The sequence below is a fragment of the Manduca sexta genome, chromosome 6 (assembly GCF_014839805.1).
Source record: "Manduca sexta isolate Smith_Timp_Sample1 chromosome 6, JHU_Msex_v1.0, whole genome shotgun sequence".
NCBI classification, from domain to species: domain Eukaryota; kingdom Metazoa; phylum Arthropoda; class Insecta; order Lepidoptera; family Sphingidae; genus Manduca; species Manduca sexta.
In genome coordinates, this window is record NC_051120.1 from 8,741,094 (window position 1) to 8,768,325 (window position 27,232).

At 35.6% G+C, this 27,232-nt stretch overlaps 2 protein-coding genes across 2 annotated transcripts; both read right to left on the reverse strand.

Moving 5' to 3' along the window:
* Positions 1-352: 352 nt before the first annotated feature.
* Positions 353-17,459, reverse strand: LOC115448950. Its single transcript, XM_030176589.2, has 16 exons — positions 17,260-17,459; positions 15,736-15,826; positions 14,900-15,095; positions 11,007-11,201; positions 10,462-10,684; positions 9,861-10,080; positions 9,528-9,747; positions 9,072-9,339; positions 6,457-6,648; positions 5,531-5,621; positions 4,746-4,941; positions 4,117-4,311; positions 3,259-3,481; positions 2,560-2,779; positions 1,949-2,171; positions 353-1,055 (listed from the first exon to the last, which is right to left on the reverse strand). Exons 1-16 carry the CDS (start codon positions 17,452-17,454, stop codon positions 779-781), a joined length of 3,225 nt encoding a protein of 1,074 aa, XP_030032449.2. The 5' UTR covers positions 17,455-17,459; the 3' UTR covers positions 353-778.
* A 1,349-nt stretch (positions 17,460-18,808) lies between these two features.
* Positions 18,809-27,191, reverse strand: LOC115448942 (UDP-glycosyltransferase UGT5). Its single transcript, XM_030176575.2, has 8 exons — positions 26,996-27,191; positions 25,318-25,408; positions 24,143-24,338; positions 21,108-21,302; positions 20,558-20,780; positions 19,739-19,958; positions 19,409-19,628; positions 18,809-19,213 (listed from the first exon to the last, which is right to left on the reverse strand). Exons 1-8 carry the CDS (start codon positions 27,134-27,136, stop codon positions 18,937-18,939), a joined length of 1,563 nt encoding a protein of 520 aa, XP_030032435.1. The 5' UTR covers positions 27,137-27,191; the 3' UTR covers positions 18,809-18,936.
* Between the last annotated feature and the right edge of the window lie 41 nt (positions 27,192-27,232).

The window sequence follows — 27,232 nt, forward strand, 5'->3', positions numbered from 1 at the left end:
GAGTGTGTGCTCGCGCAGCCCTCGCTTGCCGCGCCTCTGGCGAGGGCTTCCACGAGGGCGCACTCACGAGAGTGTGGATCCAGAGTAACACAACAAATTTAACAATAATTTATATTACACATACATACGTCAAAACTGACATTTCTATAAAAAAAAATATGTGTGTATTCTTTGTGAATCATCGCTTGCTTTAACGGTGAAGGAAAACATCGTGAGGAAACATGCATACCTGAGAAATTCTCTATTAGGAATTTTCGAGGGTGTGTGAAGTCTACCAACCCGCACTACGCCAGCGAGGTGGACTTAAGGGCTATTCCCTCTCAGTAGTAGGGCTCAACAATGAGACAGTGTATAATGCTGATATTATATTATATTTATACATACGTCAGCTCATGCTTTCGACCGCGAATGGAAAGCAGCGATTTAGAAAACTAGAGCAACATAGTAATAAATTCAAGTGACAACAATCATATTTTTATTAATAAAGATAGCTTTGGTTTATGGTAACTCCAACTATAATATAATGCATAAACAACGCAAAAAAATCACAACATAAAATCACAGATTACTTTATATCAATAGCACTGCACTATGCTTGCCATTTTAATACATTGTTTCTCTGTTACTTTACCAGCCGTGAACCACCGAACGATATCAAATTAAATTTGCTATAGAGATAGTTTGAGATCTTAGAAAGGACATAGGTAACCTTTCATTCCGGAAAAACTATATCACGCAGATGGATCCGCGAGCAAAAGCTAGTAATCAAATAGATTACTTAATCAATCTTTTTATACTTCGGAACAGACAATAACTTAATTATTTTTTTTAACGAGAAATATAGACCTAATAATACTATCAATAATATTACAATTACAAGCGCAAGAAGGTCCAGATACATTTTCTGGTAGAGAGGCACATGTAGAGCAGGCGAGCGTAGGTGAGGTGCTCCTTTGGTCTTCACTACATGTTCTATCCAATGGACAACTTCTACTGAAGCCTTTACTGGTCTGTCGTGATACCTAATCTGGATTTCTCTGGCTTTTTCTTTGTATCTGCAGGAGAAAGATTAATGTCGTAAAAAACTTTATTGAAAAATGAAAAATGTTTTTTTAATAGACCGTCCAGCAAGATAGGTGGACGAAATTATAAAGATCGTGGGTCGAACCTGGATGCGATTGGATCGAGATTGAAAAAGGTGGCATGATATGAGAGAGGACTATACCCAGCAGTGGGACTTTACAGGTTGCGGATAATGATGATGATGAGGTCAGTTTTTTTTATTGCTGTCAGTGAGGAGACGAGCTTGCCGCTCGCCTGATGGTAAGTGACACGACCGCCCATAAACAGTAGAAAAACCATCCAACACCTTGAAATACAAAATATTGGTTGCTATTCCACTGCGCTCGCCATCCTGAGACGTGGGATGTTAAGTCTCATTATGTCTAGTAGTTACAAGGAGTACAATGTCCTTCAAACCGGAACACAACAATGACTACACATTGTTGCTTGGCGGCAGGAATAGACATTGCGGTGGTACACACCCAGGCGGACTCTCATATATGAGAGGCCTACCACTAGTAGTTTTAGTAGTAGATGTCTCTAAAAACCATAAGCATAAAAAATCGTAGTCCAAATTATAAGCTTCGATAGTAATTTTCTGATGTAGGATTTTTGTATCCCCTTGGTTAGCGAGCATTGTACACAAGATGTAAAATCCGCCATAGTGGCCCACGTAAAATAAGTGGGTCGTGTTCCGGGTTCAGCCTGTATATATCTAGCTTCAAACAGGCCGGCATAATTGTGTTGACTGGTGAGGGGTCATCTCTGGTCAGCCGACACTAACTCGATCCTACTCCACTTACCATGGTGGGTTTTTGCAGAGCTCGTATATATTATATAAAAAAAATAATTACATTGGTAATAATTTTGTAATGTAAACACTTACGTGTCATAATTATTAAGCATCTCATGCATAGCAACTTCTAAATTTTTGGTTAAATCATAATTCAGATCAACTTTTATCGCGAATCCAGCTGATATCGCCCTTATTGTGTTGTGGAACTGGTCGTAGGAAATCGGTATTCCTATTATAGGAACTCCAAAATGTATGGCTTCTGTAGAGGACAGAAGGCCGCCATGGGTAATGAAGAATTTCATGTTTGGATGAGCTGCAAGTAAACTATACATTAGAATAAACTACTTTATGATCGTCAAAAACGCAGTACTCAATGGGTATACTACTTCTATATTTATCAAAACTCGATGTTGGAGCTTGTAAATTCAGACATATCATCACATAATGACAATAATTGTTTGTTAAAGTAGTTTGATTTTGACTTTTGCTTATGCTACTTTTTAATCGTAATAGTACGAAAATCACGCCGAAATAATTGAAAAGAATATATAGAAAGTATTTATTTGCTGTGACCACGAAGGCTGCAGTCATCGAAACGTCGGAAGAAAATTATAATATACATAACCACGATAAAATCCGTAAAATAATTTTATTACAATATCTAACATTCACGTATATATAAGAAGTCATCAGGTATTTACCCAAAATGCTTGTTTGTGGAGCCCACTTCAGTAAGTGTACATTTTTAGGTTTGTTTGTTAATTTTGCCTCATATTTCCAGATAATTGTCTGCTTAAACTTCCCGAAGAGGTTTAGCAGGTCTTCTGTTAACTGTTGAGGGATGTCTTTACTTTGCCACAATGATCCCATGCTGAAATATATGAATCCGTCAGTAGCGTTATCTAAGATTACTTCTAAGTCCTGAAAAATAAAATAAGTATTCAATACTATTGTTTAGATATCTGATTTAACGATTTATATAGAAATAGTAATTTGCAAAATTTTCTGAGATTTACAAAATAATTACGAGAAAGCCTAACTTAATGTGCATTGCGATATCCTTATTAAATATGAAAAGTGAAATAATTAATGTACTTTAAATGCATCCAATATACAGTATACACGGAGTTAATAAATATTTAATGCAAACTACTACCTACCTAAGTTATGTTGACATCTACTATTAATTCCTGGGTATTAATGGCTACTCAAGTCTCTAAGTCCTCGTTTCATAATTTTCTAGTAAATTATATCCGTTAGTTAATTTTGAAGGCAGTTACTGCATATTCTTTTGTTTACTATTTATTTGAGAACTTGACTTTTATATTTGGTCGCTGTATATTGTATTGGACGATTAGTGAAACAAATCTTAAGAAATAGCTCGTAAAACCTTAACTTACCACAGGCAACGGCTTTGGCGGGTCATCGATGTAACATCCCCCAACGAATTTGAAATTCTGTGGTGTTTGTGGCCACCCACCGATCGCATGATGCGCGTTCGCGATCAAAAGCCTTCCATTATGGATAGCTTTTCCGTATGGCATTAGAGTTCTGTTTCGCATGGCAGCGTACGGAGCAAAATATTTCTCATAAACAGATCTTTCTGCATCGTATATGACGAACCTGTAAATTAAAAAGTTTTTTTTTTTATTATGTCCAGTACTTACATTGGCTACTATTTTTTTTTCAAAACAGAACACAACACTGTTGCTTAGCCGCAGAAATAAACATTGCGGTAGTATTTAAATTAAACTATTTTACGAATTACGAATTTTATCGCGGTTTTAATATTTTACTTTTCTCCCGACGTTTCGAAGACTTTGCAGCCTTCATGGTCATGCGGGGGGGGGGAGGGGGCTAAGGCATTGTTCATCCGCAAAGTCAGAGTTATAATGTCTACCTACATTTTATAAATTATAACATTCGCGTAAACTTAAGAAATCATTATTGCGGTGGTAACTTCGCAGGCGGACTCTCACATATAAGAGCCCTACTATCAGTAAAACGAGCGGAGTTTTGCAAAGTTTTTAGAAACGTGAAATAATACGTTTGGATTAAGAGATGTGAGTAGGTAGGATATTTGATTCTATTCGAGACAATTGCGAATTTACAGTTTTTATCGGTGGTGGTAATCTATGACGAATCCACGTATTTTAGCTCAAGTTCATAATTGACAAAAAGGTTAAGGAAGATCTGATAGTAATTGCCGTTAAAATGATCATAGATGTCTTAGTATTTTCAGCGCCGAAGTTAAATACCTTTTGACGTAACTCCAATGTAACTGATTCCAGAGCTCTTCGACTCGCTGCCTGAAGTTCAGGGGTAATTGGTTAGCAGACAAGGGATCCACACTATATGCTGGATTTGGGTAACCGTCAACCAGTCTCAACATGGAGTAGTAGGGGCCTATTGAATAAGACCATATCAGATGTGCATTGAAGACGCTTGCGAATCTGGAATAATAACGTCATTATCGTTAATTAAGCTAACTGTTGTTAAGTATGTTACTAACTGATCTTCAAAGTTGAAAAGCTCGTGTGAATTGTTACATAAGCATAAATTTGCACTGAATAGACATAGAAAATATTAGCATGTACATTTCGCCGCATTAAATTAAATGAATATAATCAAATTCAATAGGAAAGATCCTTCCAGCCCAGCAATTGCTTTGATATCGGACTCATTGAGATTTTGGTCAACTGTTAGTAACGATTGCCTATCATGGGATGGAAATAAGCTCTATAAATTATGAATAGGTGCGACTTTATGTATCTAATATAGGAAAATTCTCTTGACACTTACGGCTTTAAGACGATAACTTTATGAACAAATCATATAATTATTTTTATCTAAATATAATTTAGATATATGTAGAAGATTTACCAACCCAGCGTAAAGGTCCGTTTCTATCCAATCAACAATAACAGCATCGAAGTGTTGGTCAGTTTCCTTCATGAAATTCTTTATGTTCTCATTTTCCATAGTTTGTACTGCCACGTCGATTCCTATTTCTTGTATTACTTTAAGATCATTGTTCAATTCAGCATTTTCCATAACATAAGTAATGTTCAAGGAATCTTCAGCTGTAAAAATAAATATGGATTTAGAAACATTTTCAACTTTTGAGTAGAAATTAGGTTTAAAACTAATAAAGATTATTAGCTTTGGGTATGATTGCGTCCATGGACAAATTATTGGAAAAAATTATAGTTCATGTTTTTAATTTTACCAACAAATAAGTCGGTAAAGGTTTTACCAGTAAACGCATAGTTCGTACAGCTTTTGCCTCATACGTTGTGAAAACAGGCAATCCTTTGGCATGGGCTTTATATTCCAAATTCCAGAAGCTTGTATGTAATTTTTACTATTTAATCATGCCCGTCTGCCCATCTGGAATTAAACCATTCCATGGTTATTTTTTTATTAATTGACGAGACGGGCATGCCACTTGCCTGATGGTTAGCAACATGATGGACACCCCATAAATAGCACCAGCATCATATAGATCTTTGAAGTACAAGTCACGGTGTACCACTTCACTGTGCTTGACACCTTCAAACTTAAGATGTAAGTCGTCATAATGCTCAGTAATTCAGTTTACGATAATTACTGGATCCTGGAGGCGATCTACCAGAATATGAACTTTTGAGATTGTTTTTTTTTTAAACTTACATTCCATGCGTTTGTAGTTCTCACTGATGTCGATTTGCCGTAACTTGGTATTTTTATTGCTTTTGTCAGGAAACGCTGTGATAAATACAACCTGCAATGAACAGAGGTTTTAAGGTCTTAAAATTAAAATGGTTGCGGGTGACTTTGTACAGTGAATTTGAGGCTATCTATTTACAATCTATCTGGACCCCACTTCCCCAAGGTACAATGGATATTCGTTGTAACTGAATAAAAAAATATATAGGCAATTTCAGTCTAGACAATGAATTAATACAATCATAAACATCACAAATATCACGCAATGTCAGATGTCCTCTGTTATGTTATAAAACACTACAACAATTCCTGCAAGATACATTTCAATAAACGATCCTTCCAGATCCAATATGATCCTACCAGTAGACACAATTATGCCGGCCTGTATGAGCATTTGTTTATTGACATACATCTTGCTTATATTACAGTTGTAAATGTAAATATTCATATCAGTGCATTCATATAAGCATACGATATCATCAACATATAGATGGGTAATATATGCCAACTGAGACGGAAACATGGATGCGCTCGGTTCCACGGTCGAGGTTGCGTAACAAACAAACATGTCACGAGTATAAATAACGTTATCAATGCCCTGACAGATGGTACTTATATTTGTATTGTGGAAACATACTGTTTGACACTTGAATGAGAAACTATGAATTAAAACCCACAATGGTTTCAAACAATTTCAGTTGATATATATGAATCGTCAAAATCTAACTTCGAGGGCATTGGTAATCAATATAATGGAGTAAATGGTGAAAACCCACATTCAACCCCTATCATGAAATAGTTAACGGTCAAATAGGGCTTCTCATTGATACAAGGATAGTAATCTAAATTAATGAAGCCATTAACCTCTCAATCAATATTGTTACACCTACCTCATGTCCAGCATTGAGAAGATGTCTAACAACTCCTTCAGCCAGTAAAGTAATACTTCTTATAGCCATAGGATTGCATACTAGAAACCTATAGCTATCAACAACACTTAAACACAACACTAATAATACGAACAGCTTCATTTTCGCGGAAGCGACTGCTCGGTACGACCAACTCAGTTCGACAACTAGAGTCTAGAATTTATATATCTACTAGTCTATATGCGGTTTCCTAGATGTTTGAGATAAGCTGGCAATAAAGAAAAACTACACTTATGCCACAAATGCACGGAAATGTGGGTATAGGTAACAATTGAAATTCAACGTAAAGTATTTCTGTATACAGTTGAGATTAGAATGAAAATAGTTTGCGCCGGTACCGCGCAATGTTTTTTGTAGTTGCACCACTCTGAACTCTATTGATTATTTAGTGCTAGTTTCCGATGGAGGGTAATTTTGTGTAAAAGTCCACTTCTAAAGTAAAATATGACCTAGATTAGCCTGTATAAACCTCTACCAGTCACCGAAAATTCCCATAACATTCTTCAGGCGTTTTGGAGATCAGTAAAAACGGTAAATGCGTGTTATTTGACTAACGTCCTAATGAAAATAAATCTTAGGAAAGGCCTTTACGTAAATCACATCAGATACGCTTTAAATATTTGTTTTTTTGGAAAATTATACTATTCTTTATGATACTTTATTCAACGAATATCTCTTGGAAAAATAGATAGACCTAAAAATATTCATGCCACTATAGTCATTTAGGGTTTAATAGTAAAGTAGGAATGGAAGGTTAGTGCGATGCTTGGAATGGAAAGTAAAGTGTGTGAGCGAGATGAAAAGAGAGAAGTGTGAATGACAGACGAGTTTTGGAAACCACAGACTAATGACGTTAGAGAGAAAAAAATTTAAAATGCAATTAACTAGAAAAGTAAAGTTTTATTTTGTAACTAATCCCACAGTAATCTATACTTCTATACTATTATATAAAGCTGAAGAGTTTGTTTGTTTGTTTGTTTGAACGCGCTAATCTCAGGAACTACCGGTCCAAACTGAAAAATTCTTTTTGCGTTGGATATCCCTTTGTTCGTGGAGTGCTATAGGCTATATATCATCACGCTATACCCAATAGGAGCGGAGCTGTAATGGCTAATCTCAGGAACTACCAGTTTCAACTGCAAAATTCGTTTTGTGTTGGATAGCCCTTTATTTGTGGACCGCTATAAGCTATATATCACCACGCTATGACCAATAGGAGCGGAACAGTAATGGCTAATCTCAGGAACTACCGGTTTGAAAAGAAAAAATATTTTTGTGTTGGATATCCCTTTGATCGTGGAGTGCTATAGGCTATATATCATCACGCTATACCCAATAGGAGCGGAGCAGTAATGGCTAATCTCAGGAACTACCGGTTCGAATTGAAAAATTCTTTTTGTGTTGGATAGCCCTTTGTTCCTGGAGTGCTATATGCTATATATCATCACGCTATGACCAATAGGAGCGGAGCAGTAATGAAACATGTTGCAAAAACGGGAAAAAAATATTAGTTTTGAGAGCTTCCATTGCCTGCGCTACGTAAACGGTTAAAGTTAGGCAACAATGATGTATGACGGGATTGTTTCACTTAAAAAGTTCTAAAAAATATATTATAAAACAAAGTCCCCCGCTGCATCTGTCCTCCTGAACGTGTTAAACTCAAAAACTACCCAACGTATTAAGATGAAATTTGGTATGGAGACAGTTTGAGACCCTGGGAAGAACATAGGCTCCCGGGAAACTACTACTTTTATAACGGAAAACTTTAGCCTAAAATACTTTATAACGCGGGCGGAGCCGCGGGCAAAAGCTAGTTAGGATATAAATTTGGTGATATGTGATTTTTGTACGTTCACTATTCAAGTAGATTATCCCTAAAATTCTTGATACTTGGTAGGCCTTTTGTGTGACTATTTTTTTCGCGAGGAAGTTACTTTAAGATCCCGTATTAATCCAAGGAATAGAAGTAGGTATGTCAAGGTTACCAAACCGGGTACTAGAGCAGAGGAACGGAATCAACCTCGGGATAGCCTTCATCGACGCATTGAAGGTGGTTCGGGGTATCACAAGATTACCACATATCTCTACTGGAATAGTGTGAGTCTGTCTAGTAGATATGTAATATACCTATGTTTTAAACTTGGAATTATTGTATTAGGAAAAGCCATCTTTCTTTTTTTAAGAACAAAACACCAAAAAGGTTTTGATGTTGGAATTACAAACTTCTTATGAAATAAAAACTACAAGTTATTAATATATTGTGTACTGGCTCTGGAGAAGGCTGAACAAACGTAAACCTTATGTATTTACAATATAATCAAATTAAAATAACAATTACGCAACTGAAATATCTCATTTTTAAAATTTTTGTATTCAGTCATTTGATAGATAAATTTTATGTGATTATTTCAAATCAGACCTTAATAAGAAAAAAGACATTGCTAATATTGTTTTTATTTAATTAGAATTTCAACAAACAAGAATAACAAAGTCTAGTAAATAACTATCGTCTCCACTATAATTCACAATGCACATCTACACACAAATACACTAGATTAAACCTAAACCTAGTCAACTTTGCTACGTTTCTGGGCAGTTCCTAACTTAAACAATTGTTTTAATAAGAAATATAAACCTATAAATACTAACAATAAAACTGCAAATACAAGAGCAAGTAAATCTAGGAACGTTTTCTGGTAGAAAGGCACATGTAGGGCGGGCGAGCGCAAGTGAGGAGCTCCTTTGGTCTTCACTACATGTTCAATCCAATGGACAACTTCTACTGAAGGTTTTACTGGTCTGTCATGGTACCTCATCTGAAGTTCTTTGGCCATTGCTTTGTATCTGCAAAGAAAGTTGAAGTTTAAGAGCTGGAAGATATCCCTTTATTGGTTAATACTTTGTCTTTTAAAGAGCTTCAAAACATAATCTGGGAATTATGGTAGACAGTGCATTCAATAAACAATGATACAAAATCAACTTGTGAATCATGAACAATTTTATTCTTTACGACGATAGGAAATATTACTTACGATGGATTAGTTAGCATTTCTTTTATAGCTGCATCCAAGTTTTTAATTAAGTCATAGTTGAGATTCACTTTGATAGCATATCCGGCCGTTGTTGCCTTCACCATGTTGTGGAACTGGTCGTAGTAAATTGGGATTCCTATTAGTGCAACACCAAAATGAATGGCTTCTGTTGATGACAGGAGACCACCGTGCGTGATGAAGAAGTCTAAGTTGGGATGAGCTGTAAAGGAGATGAGCATATAAATATGCTTTTACTGGTTACTTACTTACTTAGGCAGATTAGACGTTTTATTGGTACCTAAAATAAATACGCCGAAGTCCAATTATACTCACCCAAAATGCTAGTTTGTGGAGCCCATTTGAGTATATGTACGTTCTTAGGCTTGTTTGGCAAATCCGCTTCGTATTTCCAGATGACTGTTTGTTTTAATTTTCCGAAAATATTTAACAATCCCTCCGTTAACTGCTTTGGTATGTCCTTGCTTCTCCAAGTGGAGCCCATGCTGAAGTATATTACTCCATTAGTAGAGCTGTCCATCAATTTCTTTAAGTCCTGAAAAAAGAAAATGTTATCTCAGCTGATGTAATACATTAATCCATCATATTATTTTTAATATTCGCATGAGCTTTATTTATAGAAGCGATATTCATCAAAATTCAATGCTCCAGGAAATGCAAACTTTGATATCATGCATTCGAAATGGTTTGCATACTAAGTTTAAACATTCTTGCATCTTGGCTCCATCAAAGGCGTATTTAGATAAATACTAAAAGCATTATGATAATTCATAATTTAGAAAATACACATTGAGAAAGATGAGGATATAGGTTTCACATATTATTTGTTCAATGCGTTTCTCCCAGAAATGTACATTTTTGTTTTAAAGAAATTATTTTGGATTTTGCTGACCAAATCAAACGGAAATCAATTTACCGCAGGCAATGGTTTAGGTGGATCGTCGATGTAACATCCTCCCACGAATTTGAAGTTCTGCGGTGTTTGTGGCCATCCACCTATCGCATGATGAGCATTCGCGATCACAAGACTGGCGTTGTAGATGGCTTTTTCAAAAGGCGGGAGAGTTCTGCTTCGCATAGCGGCATACGGGCCAAAATACTTCTCATACACAGACTTTTCTTTCTCGTACACTAAGAAACTGTAAGTTTAAAAGATTTATTGCAAAGTGTTTTCTTCTCTGAGTAGGTTGAACTGTTGGTTACATTTATATTTATTGAAGGGATGCCTTCCCTGATGCTGATCTATAAGATTGATTTTCAAAACAATCACAAATCTATTAATTAGTTTCTGATTGTCTCTTATTAGTTTATTTTACGATATTTGGATTCAATTTCTTTTACTTTTAGTTACTGGTCTTGCTCTTGGAAATATGCGAATAGAAAGATAATTAATTCTATAAACAGTTTCTAATAACAACCTTGCAAATATAAATTTTATTTTAGGTTCAATAATAAATTTACTTCTTAATGTAACTCCAATGCAACTGGTTCCAAAGTTCTTCAACCCTTTGTCTGAAGCTCAGGGGCAAGGTGTTTGTCGACATATTATCGACACTGTATGCCGGATTTGAATTCCCATCAATCAGTCTTAACATCGGCCAGTATGGCCCCATGGAGTACGACCATATTAGATGAGTATTGAAGACTTCAGCGAATCTGAAAGGATATATTAGAAGGTAAAGGCTATTATAGTTCTGGTTAAACATTTCAGCAATCTTGAGGGTTTTTTTTCGTGATTCAATTAAAATTTTTAGTATTCAATCAAAATCGTAAATTGAGGCACTTCTACACTAAACACAGACGGAAAATCAAGTTGTGGAATATAACCAAGAGGAGGAAGTAAATAGTAGTAGGAAAATATAGATCAATTTTGTCTAGAGGCAAAATAAAATAAATAAAATAAAAAATAAAATAAAAATGCTTTACTCATCACGTAGGCGAACATAGTTGCACTTATGATAAGTCAAGGTACATGAGAATATTCAATTATTACTTAATTAGATTAGCTTATATAAACAAAGACAATAAAATAAATGAAAAATATACTTGGTAAACAAAGAAGCCAGCTCGGGCTGGCAGGGAAGAAGAAATAAAATTATGTATGTATGTATTTTTAAATAAGCAATAAGGGAGAAACGCGTCGCGATCCTCACCGGTGAGGACGATAAAAACCCTAACCTAGCTAACCTACCAGCCTTTCACTAACTACCTAAGCGATGACTACCCGAAGAAGAAAGGCAGAAAGAAACTCCGGGCTTTATTTTTTGTCATCAATTGTCCATTCTTTTATAATATTGTTATTAAATATATATATTTTTTAATAAGTCTTTTCTATACAAAGTCTGATTAATTATATAAGCTAATACACGCACATCACCGTAAAAGTGCGGAGAAAATCCACATAAAAGTATTTAGCAATAACTAAAAATTAACGAAAAAAAAAAACAATAATACTAAAAAAATTATAAAAACTATGAAACAGTCAGTGTACAGCGTGCATACGCCTACATTTACAAACATAATATTTTCATTTAATATTTTGTCATTGTTTGATTATAGATTTTAAGGCTGGTGCAACAAAATGATCGGTCGGTCGTCTATTATACATTGATAATTCAATGAGTCAATATAAAATAAAATATGTCACGTAAATTTAAAACTGTTACCCAGTATAATGTCAAAATTGTAGAAAGGTACACATGAGACGTTTATGTAGTTAATTTATAATATTGGCGTTAACATAGGGTTGGACAGGGTGTGCAGGACTGTTTTTCCAAACCGTCTGATCATCGAGGTAATCCTTTACATTATAATACCCCTTTGACATTAATTCGCGCTTAACATGACACTTAAATTTGTAGCCGGGCAGATTGGTTATTTCAAGAGGGATTTTATTATAGAATTTAATACAATTCGCTAGATAAGATTTATTTGTTTTACAGAGCCGGAAATTTGGAACAACTAGTTTATTCTTATTTCTAGTGTTCAAACAGTGCAAGTCACTGTTTTTCATAAAAGTACCTAGGTTCTTACGGACATACATAATATTTTTGAAAAATGTATTCAGCTGGCAAAGTCAGTATATTCACCTCCTTAAACAGTTCTCTAAGGGAATCGCGAGACCGAAGGTTATAAATTGCACGAATCGCTCTTTTCTGTAAGATAAAAATGGTCTGCAGATCTACTGCAGTACCCCACAGAAGAATGCAATAAGACATAATGCTGTGGAAGTAAGCGAAATATACTAACCTTGCCGTAGCCACATCAGTTAAATATCTGATCTTCCTAATAGCAAAGACTGCAGAACTCAATTTACTCGAAATTCTTTGAATGTGGGGTCCCCATTGTAGTTTCCTATCGATAGAAACCCCAAGGAAGACTGTTGAGGGTACTAATTCTAGTTTATTCCCGTCTAAATCAATATCAGTTCCATTAATTTTGTTCAGTAACGAGAATCGGACACATTTAGTTTTTGCTGCATTTAATAGAAGATTATTGGCAGAAAACCAGTCAGAAATCAATTTAAATACTTTATTTGGCTCTACAAAATTTCCTTCCCTTCTATTTAGTTTAAATATTAGAGAAGTGTCGTCAGCGAATAATAATTATAAAACGATGTAGGTTCATTGAAACCATATTGTCGCTATAAGCCGAAGCCCCTGGCTTTGGTACATACAATTCTTCCTCCGTTCTATTTTTTCCAGGGACCAGATTATCAAGGACTTTATTAGATGTCCATATCCACAAGATAGAACGATTGCAAAATGTGATGAAATTGGGTTATCAGTCAAGGTCGTACATTATCAGGTATGATAGTCTCTCGTCGGTAATCTGATTATTTATAAACTATAATACTTGATATTGATATATGTTATCAAAACAGTATCAATTACGATTATATAAACAAACAAATTCAATCTCTTTTGCCCTTCGATCAACAATAACATGATCGAAGCTCCTAGCCGAATTTCGGCTATGGTGACCAATCGCAACGGAGATCAGCCAGGTACGATAAGATTTTATAGTGCAAAAGTGTGTGCAATACACAAGTGCACTCTCTGTTCCTTCACTCTCATAAATCGGTGAGACGGCAATCCGACACGACTGGAGATTTATTTAATTATTTAAGGACCTCCAACGAAGTATACACGGCATATAAGAAATACAATGTCGTAGTATTTGTACAATTAACAATGTGACGTGCCTCTTCAATTATAGAAGACTACAGCATGCAAATTTATATATTAGTACAGCGGCAAAAATAATAATATTTTTTACTAATATTATTTAGATATATAAGTAGAAACTTAAAACAGACAAAAAGGATAAAATACAACAAAACATGACAAAACATAACAACATCTTATGTTATAACATGTGGTGGTGGATGTGATTAATTATAATTATTTATTGTGAGTACGTAATAATTGCAGATTGCGCATTATATAATATAATAAATTAAGATGGCGCAGGACCAACGGCTTAATGTGCTTTGCAAACAAATTGTACAGCACTTGTGCTTACGAAATATTAAGTAATTGTGTTACTAACCAGGCCAATAAAATGGAAGTCTGTCATGATGATTAGCAAAAAAAGATTTTCTGTCTTATTAACTACCAAGTATATAAATACAAATGGTAATTATAAAATAATCCTTAATGACTTGATAAACAATGTTATCATGTCATTTATTATTATTTGTATGTGGTATGTAAATACTGTAAATTATGTATGAAAAGTAAACAAATAATGTAATTATTTTAAGTATCGTGGGTATTTCACAATGTCTGAAAATAATTTAAGAATGTTTATAGACGTGGAGTGCAGACAGGGCACGGACGGGACGCCGTCGCGATTTTTTAAAACATATAGAAGGGATGAGGCACGGATGCGACGCTGGGCGTCGCAACAGACTATTACGGTTTTCAGCTGTCCGATTTTGACTCGATAACATGACTTCTTCCGAAGATTAAGATGTGTTAGCTGGTGTATCTCGCTAACATACAAAGAGTTATTGCAATACTCTGGTCTATTATAATCATAGAGAACTGGATGATTACTAATTAAACTACAAAAGGATGCCGGTAATTTTGTGTGTCAGCGACGTGCGTTATAAATATTGATAAGAGTTAAGATTTATTTATATTGCGGCAGTAATTGTACACCTACAAGTACACCTACTTGATAAAATAAAGTCACGTCTATATCATTCAAGGTTATGAGCTGCTACCGCGTCTGTACGTGGTAGCGGTATTAAGTAATGCGAGTCCCTAGGCACCGGATTTTTGCGAGATCTGTTTACCCATTGCAAAAGGAGGGTAACACTTATAAAATGTTCAATAGTGTAAACTTACCCAGCATAAATATCAGTTTCAATCCAATCAATAATCACAGCGTCGAAATGTTGATCTGTCTCTTGCATCAGTTTCTTCACATTTTCGTTCTCCATGGTCTGTATACCTACGCCTATACATAGATCATGTATAGCTTTCAAATCGTTTGTCTGATCAGTATTCTCCATGAGGAAGGTAATGTTTAACATATCTTCAGCTGTAATGATAGTAACATATTTAATTCGTAAAGAGAACAGTTTTGTAACAAGCATTTTAGATTAAGGCTGACTTGCACAACCACTCACTAAATATGATTAATGCTAAATTTGTTTTAATCATATTGCTGTCTTCCTCAACTCTTAAAAAGATGACAGTGACAGCACGAAGTTTTAAATGTGTTTAGAGATAAATATGTTTAGTAAAACCTTTGGCATTTTTTTTTTTTAAATAGGGTTTAAAAAGAAACATTGGGGAAAAATTGGGGCCTCCTGGAGCTAAGTGCGTGGTAAATAGCCCGTCACATGTATTCTTAGATCACTGACTAACGTCGTGCGATTTGTAAATAGTCTTTCATTGCATCAATTAAGATAGATGAGTTTGTTATGCCGTTATACTTGCTTTCATGAATGAATGAGGCCCTCCTAGCTTCCATCATGGCGGCCAATCTCAACGGAAACCAGCTAGGTGCGCAGGAGATATTATAGTGCATATATGTGTGCGCAATACACAATTGCTCTCTCTGTTCCTGCACTCCCACAGTCCGATGAGAAGCCAATATTATTGCTCTCATAGAATGTTTGCAAAAAACTTTGAAGACTTAAGAAAAATGTAATTATAATACAACATTGTTTTCTTACCTTGCATACGCCTATAGTTCTCGCTAATATCGACTTGACGTAACTTCGGATTGTTATTGTTTTTATCAGGGAACGCTGTGATGAACACGACCTGAAAAATAATAATAGTTATCACATAAATGATAATTATAATGCTAGTCATGATGATAAATGTTAAAATATAATTTATATAACATAAAACACAACGACATTTCGATTCTTAGGATAAAATATTTCATTAAACACGCGTAAGTTAATTAGAACAATTGAATTAAAATAAGATAGAGATAAATAAATCTTATGATAATAAGTAAATTAAATGTGTCTATTCAAGCATAAAATTGAATGGAAACAAATATGTACAATATATAATCCATAATAAATGGACAACTTGCGGTCTGGAATGACGTACAAGCAGTTTTTCTTTTCATTTTGGGGAGGCACGGTAGATGTCACGGGGGGTACCCTGCGAACGGTGTACAGGCGATTCCCAGGCTTAGCAACCACGGCAGTCCCTAGGAGAATAGGGATGGGATAGCTGACAAGGAAGTATAATGGGAGGACATGGAACTATATTAGGATGGGCGGAGGGGAGAAGGAAGGGAGATGTTCGTAAGCCCTTATAGACCTCAATGTGAATTTTGCAACCAAGAGGGATACACACTAAACTGTGTGCCTAGAGCCGCGACAAGTGACCTCCGTGCATGGGCGTGCATTCAGAGTGGAGGCCGAACGCACAAGAATTGCCTTGGGGGATGTATTCATCCCCTTATTCTCTATCCCGCACGTTATTTTAACAGTGCGTAACAAGCACGTAACAACGCATCATGTTTAGGACTATAGAAATTTGGCTTACAGAATGCCATTCCACGCACATTTCTCGAAGATAACATGACGCGGCCGCGTTACGTAGTTACACTATCATACAGAATAAGGGCCCTGTTAGGTTAAGTATTTTCCTGGTAGTCAGTGAAGACACCTAAAGTTAGGTATAACGCATGTTATGCTCTGCCTCATACACCGGGAATTACTTTTTTTGTGAAGGTGATTTAAAAAGTACTTAATTAACGTACTTACTAGATATTATAATACCCAAAAATGTATAAGATTATGTATAGCGGACATTGGGAAGATTGTCATACAAAAATTTTGCACTCATGCGATGGGTACTCGATCTACGGTAAAATAGCAAAACACTAATGTAAAATACTTTATATTATTGTTTGATTTGCACGTTTTTAAAGGACATATTAAAATATCTTCTGTAAATATGTTATTTTTGTGGTACTATACGCTGTGACATCTTGGCAAACGGATATTTCAATTTCAATTTTCGCGCCCTGGTCGCGACTTACGTCTTTTCTGTCTGTCCAGCGCATACCAACTCAGTCCGCGCCGTGACCATGAAGGCTGCAAAGTCTTCGAAACGTCGGAAGAGAAAAAATATAAAAAACCCGCGATAAACTCTGTAAATAGTTTTAATTCAATGTCTAACATTCTCGTAAACATAAGAAATCATTATTAAATAAAAATGTGAATAGGTACCTCGTGTCCAGCATTGAGAAGATGTCTAACAATGCCTTCAGCCAGCAGAGTGATACTCCTTATAGGCATAGGATTGCATACTAGAAACCTATAGCTCTCAACAACACTTAAACACAACCCTAATAATACGAACAACTTCATTTTCGCGGCCGCTCGGTGTGAACTATTGAGACCGACTGGCGCAGCTGTGTTCATCTATGTAACTACATTTCATTCATAAATATTTCTACGGCGGGAATTTGCGGAAATCAGTTAAAATTCATTTTATTATCTTATCGAGATACGTGTGTGCAATAAATCGTAACGAAAGGTATTCCTTTTTCGCGTACCGTGATTAAACCCGTCAAATAGTTTTATTTCAATATCTAACATTCACGTATATATAAGGAATCATCAGGTATTTACCCAAAATGCTTGTTTGTGGAGCCCACTTCAGTAAGTAGACATTTTTAGGTTTGTTTGTTATTTTTTGCGCCGGTACCGCGCAATGTTTTTTGTAAATGCACCACTATGAATATTGATTATTTAGTACTAGCTTTCGATTGAGTCTACTTCTAACGTAAAATATGACCTAAATTAGGCTGCATAAGCCTATACCTGTCACCGAAAACTCTTGTAACATCCTTCAGGCGTTTTGGTGATCAGCGTGTGTTTGATTATCGTCCTAATGAACTTAAAATCTGAGAAAAGGTTAATAAAAATTAAATATTTGTTTTTTGGTAAATTACACTATTCTGTACTTTATGCTAACTTATTCAACGAATATCTCTCTTGGAATAATAGACAGAACTAAAAATATTTAGGTCATTATAGTCATTCAGAGCTTAAAAGAAATTTGGATATAAATCTGGTGATATGTGATTGTTGTAAGTTCATTATCCAATCATGATAATCCCGAAAATTCTTGATACTTCGTAGGCCTTTTGTGTGATTCCTTTTTTTGCGGGGAAATTACTTTAAGATCTTGCATTAGTCCGAGGAACCAAAGCAGGTATGTCGGAGTTGCCAACATGCTATGCACATCAGCGTACCGACTAAGCTCGCCGTAGCGTTCGTCAACGCATTGGGGGCGATTTCAGGGTATTATAAGACATTACCTTAAATCTCTACCGGAACAGTGCTAGTCTGTTTAGTAGCTATGTGATATATTTTAATTGTAATTACTCAGTAACCAAAGGAAAACCATATTTCTTTTTTTTAAGAACAGACCAAAAGGCTTAAATTTGGAATAACAAACGTCTTTTAAATGAATACTAAAAGTTATTGGTTTATTGTTTTCTGGATCTAAGCGGTGCAAATTTTGAATTGTTGGATATACATGTATTAGCCAGTGACATTATTCAGATATACTAGGTACAGATAATGTCCGTTATACTTACACTGGAAATACACTCTCGACGTGGAACTAAGTTTTCAATCAAATTAAGATTACTTTCTTACAAATAATATCTCAATTGTTTTATTTTTATATTTGGTCAGGACATTTGATGATTTGATTGATAAAATGTATCTCATGATTTCAAATCAAACCTTAATAAGAAAAAAGACCTTTCCAATATTATTTATATTTAATTAGAATTTCAACAAACAAGAATAACAAAGTCTAGTAAATAATAATCGTCTCACTATAATTCACAATGCACATCTACACACAAATACACCAGATTAAACCTAAAACTAGTCAACTTTGCTACGTTTCTCAGCAGTTCCTAACTTAAACAGTTGTTTTAACAAGAAATATAAACCTATAACTATTAATAATAAAACTAAAAATACAAGGGCAAGTAAATCTAGGAAAATTTTCTGGTAGAAAGGCACATGTAGGGCAGGCGAACGCAAGTGAGGAGCTCCTTTGGTCTTCACTACATGTTCAATCCAATGGACAACTTCTACTGAAGGTTTTACTGGTCTGTCATGGTACCTCATCTGAAGTTCTTTGGCCATTGCTTTGTATCTGCAAAGAAAGTTGAAGTTTAAGAGCTAGAAGATATCCCTTGATTGGTTAATACTTTGTCTTTTAAAGAACTTCAAAACATAATCTGGGAATTATGGTAGATAGGCAAGTCTGCATTCAATAAACAATGATATAAAATCAACTTGTGAATCATGGACAATTATAATCTTTACGACGATAGGAAATAATACTTACGATGGATTAGTCAGCATTTCTTTTATGGCTGCATCCAAGTTTTTAATTAAGTCATAGTTGAGATTCACTTTGATAGCATATCCGGCGGTTGTTGCCTTCACCATGTTGTGGAACTGGTCGTAGTAAATTGGGATTCCTATTAGTGCAACACCAAAATGAATGGCTTCTGTTGATGACAGGAGACCACCGTGCGTGATGAAGAAGTCTAAGTTGGGATGAGCTGTAAAGGAGATGAGCATATAAATATGCTTTTACTGGTTACTTACTTACTTTGACAGATTAGACGTTTTGGTACCTAAAATAAATACGCCGAAGTCAAATTATACTAACCCAAAATGCTAGTTTGTGGAGCCCACTTGAGTATATGCACGTTCTTAGGCTTGTTTGGCAAATCCGCTTCGTATTTCCAGATGACTGTTTGTTTTAATTTTCCGAAAATATTTAACAATCCCTCCGTTAACTGCTTTGGTATGTCCTTGCTTCTCCAAGTAGAGCCCATGCTGAAGTATATAACTCCGTTAGTAGAGCTGTCCATCAATTTCTTCAAGTCCTGAAAAAGGAAAATGACAGCTGACGTAATAGATCATTAAATTCATTGCATCAAAAGTCATGATTGAAATAGCATCATTATATAATGCATTATATTGCATATGCAAGGGCTATATTTATAGGAGCGATATGCATCAAAATTCAATGCTCGAGGACATGCAAACGACGATATTATGCATTCGGATTGTTTTAAAAAATTTAAACTATTAGCTGTTATTTGCATCTCGTCTCTGTCAGAAACATATTTCAATAAACATTAATAGCATTCACCTTATTCATAATATAGAAAATATACATTGGGAACGGTCAGGCTATAGGTTTCACAATATATTTATATCAAACTTTAATGTTTCATGCACTGTATTGAATTTAGATTTTACTGAATTGTATCACTTTTCTTCTTCATTTTACTACATAACTTCCCCTTACTACTTAGCTCCCCGTCCTTATTCTGCCCAACAATTGTCATTTCAATTTACAATATATTTCCAATTAGCGTAATTTTTCCAACGTTCAATGTGTTTCTTCCAAAAAGGTACATTTTTCTTTTAAAGAAATCATTCTGGATTTGTTGACCAGATCAAACGAAAATTAACTTACCGCAGGCAATGACTTAGGTGGATCCTCGATGTAACATCCTCCCACGAACTTAAAGTTCTGCGGTGTTTGTGGCCACCCACCGATCGCATGATGAGCATTCGCGATCACAAGACTGGCGTTGTAGATGGCCTTTTCAAAAGGCGGGAGAGTTCTGCCTCGCATAGCGGCATACGGGCCAAAATACTTCTCATACACAGACTTTTCTTTCTCGAACACTAAGAAACTGTAAGTTCAAAAGATTTATTGCAAAGTGTTTTCTTCTCTGAGTAGGTTGAACTGTTGGTTACATTCTTATTTATTGAAGGGCAGGGATGCTGCTCTATAAGACTGATTTTTAAACCGATCAAAAAGATATTAATTAGTATCTGATTCTCTCTTATTAGTTTATTTTACGATATTTGGACTCAGTTTCTTTTAGTTTCTGGTCTTGTTCTTGACAATATGCAAATAGACAGAAAAAAAAATCTATAAACAGTTTACAATAATAACCTACTCTTGTTGCAAATAGATATTTTATTTTAGCTTTCTGATCTTTCAATAATATATTTACTTCTTAATGTAACTCCAATGCAACTGGTTCCAAAGTTCCTCAACCCTTTGTCTGAAGCCCAGGGGTAAGGTGTTTGGCGACATATTGTTGATACTGTACGCCGGATTTGAGTGCCCATCAATCAGTCTTAAAATCGGCCAGTATGGCCCCATGGAGTACGACCATATTAGATGAGTATTGAAGACTCCGGCGAATCTGAAAGGATATATTAGAAGGTATAGTGCTGGTTATTTTCAATTCAACAAGTTTGAGGGTGATTTTTCGTAAAGTGATTCCATTAAAATTTTTAGTATTCAATCAGAATCGTAAATTGAGGCACTTCTGTGACCTATAGACTAACAATCACGCTGTGAAATGTAAGCAAAAGTAGGAAGTAAATAGTAGTAGGAAAATAAAGATAAATGTTGTCTTGGGACACAAACGATTTAGAGTGATTGAAATCACGTTGTCGCTATAAACGGAAGTTACTAACCTTGGTATACACGATTATTACTCCGTTCTGTTCTTTCCGGGGACCAGAATATCAAAGGCTTTATTAGATTGCCATATCCGTAAGATAAAACGATTGCGAAATGTGATGAAATTGGGTTAATTTTATCAGTCAATAAAGAAAATTAATAAATCAGTCAATGCCGTACGTTATCAAGTATTACAGTCTCTCGTCGGTAATCTGATTATCTATACAATATTGATATATGTTGTCAAAACAGTATCAATTAAGATTATAAAACAAAAAACTGAATCTCTCCTAGCCATTGACTTATGTATATCGATGCTCCTAGCCGAATTTCGGCCACAGCAGCCAACGGAGATCGGCCAGATACGCAGGAGATTTCATAGTGCACAAGTGTGTGCGCAATACACAGGTGCACTCTCTGTTTCTTCACTCTCATAGATCGGTGTAACGGCAGTCCGACATGACCGTAATGGGATCAGGCGCAGGACAGAACGGCTTTACGTGCTTATATCTGTATTTTTCAAATAATTTGAATTTTTTAGTCTCGCTTTCATGTTTGATGGCACTGACGTGGTAAAGGTAACACAACGCCGGATTAAACTGGATGAAAAGAGCTCAATGCCGCAACGAACGGAATATGTTAAATGAGGCTTTGAATAGGTTGAAAAGCCTTATAAAGAATGATGAAGAAGAGGAAGAAGAAGAGAAGAAATAGGTACATCAAACGGTTTAACGTTAATCATACCAAACTGTCTATGTATGCAGAGGCGTAGCGTTTTTGATCCAATGTTAGCCAGGCTATCTATCCGTGCGGCCCGGAAAAAAGTAAACCAAATTGATGCCTGACGGAGTTGAACCGATAAACTTGCCAAATAACGATGCTACCACAACAATAAAACGGTAGTATTGATTAAGATCTCGAATATATTATTTCAGGGTCGAGCGAATTACTTTTGATGTCAATTGTAGCGGCAAGTACGTTTCGGCCTTGCTTGTTCCAAATTTAGAGTCTGCTATCGACTATTATATGTTTTTTTGTTTAGTCAGTCATGTACACAACAAAGGTTAACCGTTTTTTATCATAATCAGAAAACATAGGTGATATTTTCGGAGCGCGTATGTTTTTTAACTTAATATTTTGTTATGTCGTTAATTGAACAGAAAAAGGAGTTAATTGCATCATACTAGATTAAGGAAATCCGCAATTAGAAGCCATAATTTAAAATTGTATCGCTGGCAATGTAAGTTTTAAGGATATTTATGGTTAATGTATGTATGCAAATGTATGTATGTATGTATGCAAAGTCAGGAAATGCATATTTTGGAATTTTGGAATAGAGCTATTTTATGTTTATGTGTAATGTAATGGAAAGTGTGGGATTATGAGTGTTTAAGACCCTTCCTGCTACAAAAGTCTCTAAATCACTGTACTGATGTTTTCCTTCACCGTTAAAGCGCAAGCGATAATTCACAATGAATACACACATATTTTTTTAGAAAAGTCAGAGGTGTGTGCCCTTGGGATTTGAACCTGCGGACATTCGTCTCGGCAGTCCGTTCCCTGACCAACTAGGCTATCACCGCTTTTTTAATAGTTACTAATAATAAATGCGGTTTGCAATTTTAAACAAATTACGAAAGGGAAGCCAGCAGGAATCGGATTATATGGACCTTACGCTACTGCAATAGAAATGAAAAATAAAATATTTTAACCAATGGTACCCACGAATACTCCAACCGCAAACACTACAATAGGTATTCAAGGTAGTTGAACGTTATCATATTGTTAAAAGCAATTGAGTTAACGCACTCAGCAATCGAGGCAAAGGTAATAGAGTTTTATAACTCGATTACCCTTAACAATATGATGATGTTTAAATAAATTACATAATCACGTTGTGATGTGTTCGGGTAACACCGTATGAGGCGTAACATCGTATAAATTAAATATAAGTCTATCAATCCGCACTAGGTCAGCGTGGTGGAGTAAGACATAAGTAGTCAGTAGTAGAGAAGGCCCGTAAAAGTAAAGTTTGTGAGGATGGATGGATGTATGTATGTTTGTGCCTCTTTCATGAAAAAACTACAGAACGGATTTGGATGAAACTTTACAATAATATTGGTTATACATCAGAATAACACATAGGCTAAAATTTATAATGATTTTGTGTAATTTGATCATATATAACGATACATTATCAAGTGAGTTGGAAAATGAAATTGCCATCTTGGCGTACGCTGCCTAAACCGTTGGAGTTTAAATACATCGGGTTGTAGGATGGTGTGTCTTAAATAATTCTAAATACAAGTCCACGACAACATATCTATCAATTATAGGGAAGTATATGACCAAAATAGTGAGCCAAAAAATTAAATTAAATCGGATACTTTTTTTAGCGGAATTTTTATCCCGAAAAACTCCTTAATGCGGAGGAAGCTGCGAGCAAAAGCTAGTTTTATATAACTTCAACTTTTGTAATCTCCTTCCAAATCGTGCGCATTCTCAAAAGAGCAACTCACACGTCTCGTCATATCTACCATTGTAACACTTTTAAAATGATCAATAGTATGAACTTACCCAGCGTAAAGATCAGTATCCACCCAATCAATAATCACAGCGTCGAAATGTTGATCTGTCTCTTGCATCAGTTTCTTTACATTTTCGTTCTCCATGGTCTGTATACCTATATCTATGTACATTTCTTGTAAAAGTTCCAAATCGATTGTCTGATCAGTATTTTCCATGAGGAAGGTAATGTTCAATATATCTTCAGCTGTAATAATAGTAATACGAGTAAACTTATTCGTAAAGAAAAACGTTTGTGTAATAGGCATTCTAGATTAAGTATTGGATACATTTGTGCATACTGAAGCGGTGCAAATGCGCACCGCTAGTGCTCCTGATTTCGCTGTGTGGATTTCTTCCCATGAAGTGATAGGGGGCGAGCCTATCGTCAGATAAGGCACAAATTCCATACTCCGCGCTAATAACGTGCAAAAAAATCCAATATAATTTTTCGGAATTTGGAATTTTAACCCGAGCTAGAGCAGAAGGCGTGCCGCACACACATACAACTCTACCGCCGCAGTCATAGATTTATATGTTCAGATAAAATAGTTATTTTAATTAAAGTATGATGGAATACTGGGCAGAGGCGAAAGGTGAAATTTTCAAAAAGGGAACCCTACACAACATATATATGTACCAATATGCATAAATTAGATTCTACAAAAGGGAAGCTGACAAGATCGGGTTATAGCGAACCTTGGCCATTGATAATGGTTTTAAACTACATGTTAAGGGCCCTTGGCAATAAATCGTAAGGTACCCCTCCTAACATGAAAAATCTATATCTATATAGATTTGTTCCGACTACTTTATATTAAAAATATACTAAATTTTACAAAAAAAAGACCTTCAGGAGCTGTCGTGGTCTTTTTCCCGTCACGTGTATGCTTACGTCACCGACCAACGTCGAGCGATTTTTAAATATTCTTCTATTGCATAAGTTAAGCTAGATGAGCTTGTTTGCTATGCCGTTGGACTTGTTTCATTAATGAATGAAGCCCTCCTAGTTTCGGCTCCGGCGGCCAATCTCAACAGAAGCCAGCTAGGTGCGCAGGAGATATTATAGTGCACAAGTGTGCGCAATATACAAGTTCACTCCTTTTTCCTTTACTCTCATCGTTTGATGAGACGGCAATATTAATTGGTCTAAGAAAAAAATATTATAATAAACCACTGTTTCTTACCTTGCATACGCCTATAGTTCTCGCTAATATCGACTTGACGTAACTTCGGATTGTTGTTGTTTTTGTCAGGGAACGCTGTGATGAACACGATCTGAAAAATAATAATAGTCATCATATAAATGATGATTATAATGTTAGTCATAAAATAACAAAATACAACGATATTTCGATTCTTAGGATAAAATATTGAATTAAACACGCATAAGATAATGAGAACAATGGAGTTTAAATAAAAGAGAAATTATTTTTATGTAAATAAGTAAATTAAATGTGCTTATTCAAGCATAACATTGAATGAAAACAAATATCTACAATTTATAATCATTAAAGATTTGACGCCTTGTGTTCAGGGATGACGTACACCTAGTTACGTAAAGAATTTTCCTGGTAGTCAGTAAAGAAAACTAAAGTTAGGTATAATGCATGTCATCCCCTGCCTCTTAAACTAGGAATTACGACTCAGTTACCTAGTGCATATAATATTTTATTGTATGCACTCATCTTCGCACGGTAAGTACATCTATTAGTATGACTGCCACACGCATTAATGAGAACTTTGTCCATTTAAGTTTTTCTTTACCATCAAAGATATCTAAGATATTCGATATATATGTACTACGTACTAGATTTGGCGTTCCGAACATTCACTGTGTTTAACTGAATTGAACTGAACTCCATTCAAACTGACTTTAGTATCGTCAATATTGACAGCTTGTGGTTGTGTATACCTATAGAGTGGCGCTCATGATATAAGAACTCAAATCTAACCCCCTTATTCATATACGTTATTTGTCTAAGGACGGAGCATTGCTATGATAACAAATCTGTTTCTCAGGTTTGTTTATCTGATAGCTTGCTGTTTGTTCAGCTTTGTTTATCTGCCAGCCAACTATATTCAAGTCGTATCTCAATATTAGCCAATCACAGCGGTTCTATGTCTACGCACTGTGAAGGCTGCCATGCCGTCAGCACTGAGAAACAGATTTGTTATCACAAGAATATTCCGTCCTTAGATAAAAAATGTCTATGAATAAGGGGGTTAGATATTTCCGTCAGGGAAAGCCCACAGTCGTCCCTAATGCACCGAAGAGGGCCACCGCGGAGTTTTGGTTGGTATGCCGTGCGTTGTAGGTTAGGGACTCGGCCTGGTGGTCCCCTGAAGGTCAGCATCAAATCCGGGCGACACAACACCGAGTCGTGAGGCATAGTGATCCTAACATAACCGCCCAATCGCCCCTTCAAGAAGGCTTGGCGGCAGTCATAAGGTACTCTCTCCGCGAAAACAAAAAAATAAAAAAGGCCATTCCCAACTAGGCTGTCCCTGATGAAATGGTCACAAAATTATGAACAAGCTTTTCAGATAAAGGATTAAAAAAAGCAGAAAGATATTTGTCTACATATGTGTCTAGCAAGGCTTTTTAATTTATTTATTCATTTTGCGTAGATCTAAAATATTTAAAAAAATATATCATTCTTAAATGTAGGTTGATATTGTAACTTTCACTTGCGTATGACCAACACCTCAGTCCGCCCCGTAACCATGAAGGCTGCAAAGTCTTCGAAACGTTGGTAGAAAATAATAATATAAGTAACCGCGATAAATTCCGTAAATAGTTTTATTTCAATCTCTAACATTCGCGTAAACATAATGAATCACTATTAAAGTGTACATAGGTACCTCATGTCCAGCTTTGAGAAGATGTTTAACAACGCCTTCAGCCAGCAAAGTGATACTCCTTATAGCCATGGGATTGCATACTAGAAACCTATAGCTCTCAACAACACTTAAACACAACCCTAATAATACGAACAGCTTCATTTTCGCGGCCGCTCAGTGTGAACTATTGAGACCGACTGGCGCAGCTGTGTTCATCTATGTAACTACATTTCATTCATAAATATTTCTACGGCGGAA